Raw genomic sequence first — 8,246 nt, forward strand, 5'->3', positions numbered from 1 at the left:
ATGCTCGGGTTTCTCTGCGGGATAGAATCAGAAATGATGATATCCGCAGTAGAACTAAGGTTACGACATAGCCCGAAGAATTACGAAACTGAAGTGGCAATGGGCGGGGCACATTGCTCGCAGGACTGATGCGATGGGGTCAAAAGGTTCTCGAATGGCAGGTGTTCAAAGTTCAAAGTCAATGTCAAATATCTTTATTCAATTTAGGCTTGAACAAGCATTTATGAATGTCAAAAAAAAAACCTACCACCGGTTCGAAAAATCCTCTGTTGAGAAGATCCGGCAAGAAATTCAACGAGGTATTTTTTTATTAACACATGTGATGCGGAAGGTTTAGCAGGAGATGCAATAATGGGAATAGACGACAGACTGGGTATATTCTCGTAATTTATTTCCCCATTAAAGAAAGAAAGAAAGAAGAAAAATAATTAAGAAAACCATTAAGTGGTATAACCTCTCGTATTATAGGTGATAGAAGATTTACTTCACAGTTATTACTTTGGTTTGTATCTATATCTTTGTCAGAATCTTCTCCAAGTAAATTGAGTCGTTCCAATGAGTAATTAATAGTAGAAGCGTCTGGAGAAGTGCTATTTCTTCTCAACTGTGATATTTCTTCTTGATCTGAACTAGAACTGTCTATATCTGATATTGCATTGACTCGTGGAATCAATCCGACAAGTTTTCGGCCTCTCGAAAGTGGCAGATGACCTGAGACCAAACGATTTAATAATTAATTACCCATTTCTATAACTACAAAACTTACAGGTAGCTTTTTCGGTCATTTCAAAGCCAAAATTTCAAAAATGGCAACCGATTTTAAAATCTTGCTAAGAATGACCGCTAGAAAACTGTTTTCAAATTTAAAAAAAAACACATTCAATCAGTACACATCGGTTCACTCGTTTAAGAGCTACGTTGCCATAGACAGACAGACAAAACCTACACACATACACACGTATACCGGTTAAACTTATAAAAGTAGTTTTTATTTCACTTTACTCATATTGGCAAAGTGTATTATACTGGACATGACAGAAGTTTATAAAAACTACATCATTGGCATTGGGAAGTATGCTGGACATAGCAAAAGCAAGTTAAAACGTTGTGCAGTTGGCAACGGGAAGAATGCTGGACGTAGCAAAAGCAAGTTAAAACGTTGCGTAGTTGGCAACGGGAAGTATAATGGACGTTATACTTTGCAAACGTTAAACACACAAACAGAACGTGTTCTTAATGTCAACTATAGTGAAATATGTTTTTATTATTACTTAATATCACAAAGGCAATAACTCATAACAATTTCATACAAAACCAAGAAAAAAAACCATTTGTCGGGAGCCCGCTAGACGCGACCTTCCTCCTCTGCATCTTGGCGGCCACTGACGAACACTTAGCGTTCCCACCGGCTTGATACATTTTTTGGTGAAATAATATTAGCATTTAATTAATTTATGCTACTTAAAAAAAAAACTCCATGTTTTAATATTACGTGTAGATTTATTTTTTTAGAATGTCCAGTATTCTCTCGGTGCCAAATTAAGGGTTAAGTGTTACTTCAAGTAATCGTACTGTAAGCTATACTCCTTTTAATTTAAGATTTGAATTAACGGTCAAATTGTAACATCATGTTCTCGGTATTTCGAACACAAATTGACTAAAAATACCCACATGTAGGACATTTATTAGCGGTATTTATTATGTTATTACTATAAAAGTTAACACAATTTTAAATAGTTTCGTTGTTTCATTTAAAAATGTGTGTAAATTTTACCGTTAAGTTTCAAATGTTAAAATAAATGGAGTATAGTAGAGAAAGCAACAGCATGCAGGTGGTAGGACCTTGTGCAAGGTCCGCCCGGATTGCTACCACCATCTTGCTCGCTAATCCTGCCGTGAAATAGCAGTGCTTGCACTGTTGTTTCGGTGTGGAGAGTAGACAGCCGGTGAAATAACTGGCACTAGAGGTATCCCATCTTCGGCCTCTAGGTTGGCAACGCATCTGCAATCCCCTGGTGTTGCAGGTGTCTATGGGCGGTGGTGATCTCTTACCATCAGGAGACCACTTGCTCGTTTGCCATCCAGTCAAATAAAAAAAAAACAATATAAATGCGAACTTTTCCGACAAATTATGATGGTTATTATAACTTTATTCACCACAGACACCAAAAAGTGCAGTCATAAAAAACCTTGTATAAACAAAAAACTTATTATGTTTAGAAACCATAAGCAGTGGGTACTTCTGCAAGACTCGTTTTGATAAAAAGATAGTGGATTTCATGCCAAAGCTTGTACCAGTGACTCGTATAATTTGGCAGCAAACAAAGGTATGTTATTTATTATAAAGGCAAGATAAGCGGCCTAGTGCAAGGCAGACTCGTGCACTGAAAGTTCCGTACGCTGTGACAGACGGCCATACAAGCGCATATGTGCAATTTATAAGATCTGTTTTTTTTAAATTAAAGATGCCGGTCGCCAAATGACCAAGATATATATTAACTTGCCTGCTTTGTGTGGGGTTTTTAGACAAGTTTTTGTTTTAATTAAAATTTACCTACTACTTGAATTTTTATCTTCGTCTAAGACCAAGGTAATCAGGTGTCAACAGCCACAAACAAAGAAGTTTATATATATTTTTTTCATAATTTTTAATTTGTATAAAAGTAAAAATCAATCAAATCATTCAGAATAAACCAATAAAACTAAAAAATTATAATTAAATAGTAATTCATGAAAAATAAAAATGTACATAGTAGGTGAACAATTATTCCACTGTTGCTATTTCGTTTCCTCGCAATCTAAGTGAAAGCAGAGTGTAAAACTCGAGCATTAAACCCGTTTTCCCCTCGACGTGTCTATTCACCCTCACCGTACCGGCTCGGGGCTATATGAACGCCTTGGGTAAAATTATGTTTTTTTGTGCTCTTGTTGTACGACCTACTAATATCTGGGCGACCGAGCTCCGCTCAAGCTAAAACTCGGCAATCGTATTTTATTTTCCCAGAGATAAGACCAAGCTAGATCGATTTTTCATCCCCGAAAACCCCTACATATACCAAATTTCATCGAAATCGTTGGGCCGTTTCCGAGATCCCGAAATATATATATATTGGTCGTTTAAAGGTATGATTGGTTACTAAGTATACACAAGACTTTTGGTTAAAATAATAATGCAGCATACTTTCAGGTAAAAATGTTGCCGACCCTGCTAAATTCCACTATGTTTTCAATCTCCGAGATTTATCCCGAATTTGGGAAGGGATTTTGTTTATCAAAAAGGAAGAGTTACAGACTGTTAATACTGCACTGAAGCTATGGTTCCACGAGTGCCTCAGAGTTATTTCTGATAGGTTAATATAATATGGATTATTAAGTTCTCTTGTTATTTTTTATAAGATAGGGAAAAAATTAGCGCCTGCTCGTTACCAGATGGAAAGCAATCACCGATACCTACCCAAGAACAATCATAACACAAAATTAAATGGAATTACGGGTAACTTGGTTTTTTGAAGATCCCTAATTTGCGATCTGGACATATTGGTGCTGGAAGCTAATTAATTTTTAAAGTTTTACCAAACTTGTTAAAATACAACATTCCACGAAAACCGTTAGGTAAATATACCTAGTGCCATCCACGAAGACGCGTGATTTTGCCAAAATTAGATATTAATGACGTTGTAATAACAACCACGCCCACGCGTCATCGTGAATGACTATACCTATACAAGGGTTGGAAAGAAAATTTGTGGTGCACGCAATGAAGAACTTTAGCTGCAGGCAACAAATTCAAAAACACATTTTTGACAGATGTGGCATTAAGCGGCGATTACACTGTCGTTCACCTCACGCGGTCGCCGAACTTGTTTCAATTCAAACTACTTCGGCGAACGAATGTCGTTTTGACATTAGTCTGTCCGTCTTCTGCGGCGGCCATATTAAGGCGGTGGCAGCTGTCGCTCGCCGAATGCGGCCGACTAGCGTGTTCTTTACACTTTTGCGATCGCCGCAGCTTTTGCGGCTTTGAACAGAGATGAAACATTTCTTCGTAAGAGTAATTAAACTAATCTATTTAGTGATTCTCCATTATTTTTATGACATATTCAGGTTCACAACTTTTGACGACAAAGACTGGTTCGTAGCAAACTTCTGGAAAACGGCATCCCAGGAATTGTCGGAATACGTTGCAGAGTTCCCTGAAGGCGAGACTTTCTTCGTCAACTTCCTAAGAGAGCCAGTCGACCCCACCGGAGACGAAGAGGAGGACTTCAGCACTGATGCTCCTAAGATATATGAAGAATTGCCTTCGTCAGTCACTTAAATACATTACGTGCTTAGCTTGCTTTCGTAGTTGGTGGCGTCGTACGGTTACACGGCGCAGCCTTAGATTTGCTGGATACCTACCTATCTTTAATAAATTAATTTAACCATCAGTATCGTTCAGTAGCCAAGACAAGGCATTTAGGCATGATTATAAAAGATTATATGAGTTAATGGCACAGTATTAGCCAAGTAAGTGCTTATATGTATGCGTTTGAGAATAAACTAAACAAAAAACCGGCAGTGAATGCGTTGATGTGCTTAACTCGGAAAATATTTACTAATTAAAGGCATAGTTAAATATGGTTTAACATGTTAACATAATGACATTTTTATATTCTTGCAGATGGGACTATGTTCTGTCCAAATTGGCTGGATTTCAGGAACTATTTAATGAGCAAATTAGAGGAGCTCACCTGGATTTGGTATTCTTCCACGATGCTATGGTGCATTTATTCATTACCTCAAGAATCATATGTACACCACGGTAATTATAAATATAATATTAAGTATTAAAGTTTACATTACATGGCAGATAGCATGTCCTGAGGTATATTAATTTGTGAGGCTACCTTCCTTAAGCGGCCGCGTGTCCTAAATTTTAAGTAAGTAGATACCTATCTAAACTAAGTCGCTGGTGGAGTTTTAGCATTAGTTTTGAGTTACCTTATTTATTAGTAAGCGTACCTACTTTTTATGTGAACGTAGCTTGCCAGTTAACCCTTTGACCATTATTTTTTTAAAGCAATGAATCGAGAACTTTAACGATACGCACAGCATGAATGATTTTTTTTATGATTTTTGAGAAGAGAAATGTATATGAAATGTATATGTATATTATGAGACGGCAATATGTTTGCCGCTATCAGCCAAGGGCATTAAGTGACAAGACCGTCATGTCAGTTTGCCGGGGGAACTACGGGTGGCACGACGTATCTAAAATAAATAAATTAAAAACCAATAGATGATAAGAAATAATTAAAACCTTTATTTAACTTAAAACTGAATTATTATATTATAAGATTGCACGCACGAACAATCAACACTTTTTTTGCGAGATTTTTTTACTTCCGTTGTCATTTCTAACTAACACGGCTAATTCAGCAATAAAGGTAAAAGGCAAATTTGAAGTATTGAATTAAGCTATTGCTCCATATATAAATCAATAACAATTGTAGCCTAACCCACCTTTCCTTTATAACACCAGACACTTAAGGTGACGCATCGCTAAACAATTAATCGAAACAGAGCGTTTGTACCCCGCAACCCGCTCACACCCCTCTACTTTTTACGCGGCTTGCGTGTCACAGTCGACCGTATGTTACACTGACAGCGCCTAGACAGCGCGCTAAAACAGACAGAGACGTCTTAGAGTTGCCCTTACAACTTTTTTTTAGTTTTTTTGCAAATAGCAGTAGGTAATGAAATCACGAGTATTTTTAACTGACTTTAAAAAAAGGAGGAGGTTATCAATTCGGTTGTATTTTCTTTTTTATGTTTGTTACCTCAGAACTCCGTCATTCGTCTAGCAATGCTTTCAATTAGGTCCCATATGCACCAAATCAGGATCTGATGATCGAATCCTAAGGAAATCGAGGGAAGTCTTCAAATATTGTAGGGACACCTATGGTAATTTCGATATCTTTAGTAGTAACTTGTGCATTTGCTCTTGAAAATCTTCATTTCGTGAAGTGGAACTGATGATGAAGACCACATTTGACCAACCGAGCTACTACTCGATAACAAGTACCTCACGGGTTGAATTTCAATGACTTTAACACAGTTGCTAAGCAATTTAAGTTAATCGTAATGCATATGGTGAAATGGAACGGGTGACAATGCACCAGGACTCCTCAATAATGAAAGTCTCTGCAATTTTTTGTAAAAGGTGACGAGCAGTTGACATTAAACTATTGTATCTTAGATCTTTTACACTGAAAGGCGTGAAAAAAAATATATAACGAAAAATTGAACTGACTACAAAAAACCATGAAAATATTTTTCTACCATTCTGAAGTCGGTGCCTCAGCAAGAGCCAGCAGGAGTAATGAAGCCCAATATACGCGTATAGTATGTAGGTGAGGTGACGACTATATAGGTCCACTCCTGCTGGCTCGTGCTGAGGCACCGATTTCTGAATGATAGAAAATTATTTTCATGGTTTTTATAGTCGGTTCAATTTTTTATTCTTATGGAACTATTTTACAAAATTTTATTAACTTGCAATATTTTTATTGTGTGTTGTTGTTTGTAAAATCTTGCAAGTGAATTTTGACTCACTTCTAGTGGTCTGATTGACGTGAAATTTGGCATAGGTACTTATGTGGGGTGGATGACAGTGCAAGTACAATCCACAAAAGCACAGTCGACAAGAGCTTGTATTAAAAATTAAATTTATAGATTTCGCCTGCCACGATATATTGTCCATTTGATAGTAAGTAGGTTGAGACCCATTAGACATAAGAAATCTCGGCCGTAAATGTAGGCAAGTACTGCAGAGCAAAAAGTAAATAATACAAACGGGATCCCTTTGTTTCTCATACATTTTTTGTTCCGAATTTCGATAGTCAGAAATTGATATCCATATAATTTATAAACATAAACATCACTAGTCATAATTTTTGTTCATTATAATGCTTATTAGCTCTAATACTAATGGCATATAATATTAAATTCTATAATCACCAAAGTCATAAATTTTTAACTATAACGTTCAAAGATCTAACGATTATTATTCAGAAATAGTTTAAGCCATATATTTCACCGTACTAATGATTATTACTCATATCGTTTTAATGCCTAAAGTGTCTAGGTCGAAGAAACCAAATCCATAATATTGATAGGCATATAGATAATTACTCAGAAACATTTCCAGGCATACATTTGAAAGTGCTAATTCATTAACTACGACTTTAGACAATAGGTATGACTAATAGAAATTATGTTGAAAACAAAAAATAATAAATTTGATTTGTGCGAGCGAGCGAAGCGAGCGAGCAAGACGGTTCGGAGCAGAAGCGACTCGGATAGGTTAGGTTTAGAAGGCTAAGGCGGGAGCGAAGCGGAGCGTAGCTCCCGCCTTAGCCTTCGATGTTAGGTTTTTTTTTTTATAGCAGCCCGGATAATATTGCTTCACAAATGATTTTTGATCCTCGATGTTCCTATAAAAATTGTTTGTTATGAACTTTTATTGTTATGCATACAACTACAGTTAGGTATACATTCGGTAGTTAAAATATTATGTATTTCATTTTTCTGATAAATAATTGAATTCATTCTTATAATTATTATGAGTGTTTTTATTGAATTAAACATTATGACGTTAAATGTTATGACTAACTTATCAGGTGACTATCAATCATTATGACCTGCGAAAAAAGACCTTCTAACAATTATTATAAACTAGTTTATTGCCTTTAATATTATGGAATGGCATACTATATGGACATCGAATGTTTTGACCAACAAATTTTATGACTTGCAATAATTATGACCTGCGAAAATCGGAACTTCACTTTATAATGTTTAATGTTATGACTTAAGATAATATGACTTGCAAAAATTATGATGAATAACGTTATGGATTGTTAAAATCGGAGTTTAAATTTTATGGGAAACAATAGAGACCCAATACAAACATACGGTTTTACAGGTAATTTTTTATATTTATCTTTTTTAATATTAATATTTTACTTATTTACACTTAACACAGTTATTTACTAATTTACATAGGTATTTATATTTTACATTTTACTTATTTATATTAAAAAAATATTATTTACACAAACATTATTAAAAGACAACACAATCATTTATAGCCGTTTGTTAAATTTATTCATTTAGATCTACAAGATCTGCCAATGGCTGTATTTAACCAATAAGTTCTATAAACAGCCCGAAGAGGGCGTTGTTAAACTAGTATACAAGGA

The 8,246-nt window shown here is 35.6% G+C and overlaps 1 protein-coding gene across 1 annotated transcript; it reads left to right on the top strand.

Annotated features, from left to right (window-relative positions):
• The first annotated feature begins 351 nt into the window (after positions 1-351).
• On the top strand, positions 352-4,808 carry LOC141430558 (dynein axonemal heavy chain 5-like). Its single transcript, XM_074091309.1, has 4 exons — positions 352-373; positions 3,188-3,350; positions 4,105-4,305; positions 4,664-4,808. Exons 1-4 carry the CDS (start codon positions 352-354, stop codon positions 4,806-4,808), a joined length of 531 nt encoding a protein of 176 aa, XP_073947410.1.
• The last annotated feature ends 3,438 nt before the right edge of the window (positions 4,809-8,246 follow it).

This window comes from Choristoneura fumiferana, chromosome 8 (genome assembly GCF_025370935.1).
Source record: "Choristoneura fumiferana chromosome 8, NRCan_CFum_1, whole genome shotgun sequence".
Taxonomy (NCBI): Eukaryota; Metazoa; Arthropoda; class Insecta; order Lepidoptera; family Tortricidae; genus Choristoneura; species Choristoneura fumiferana.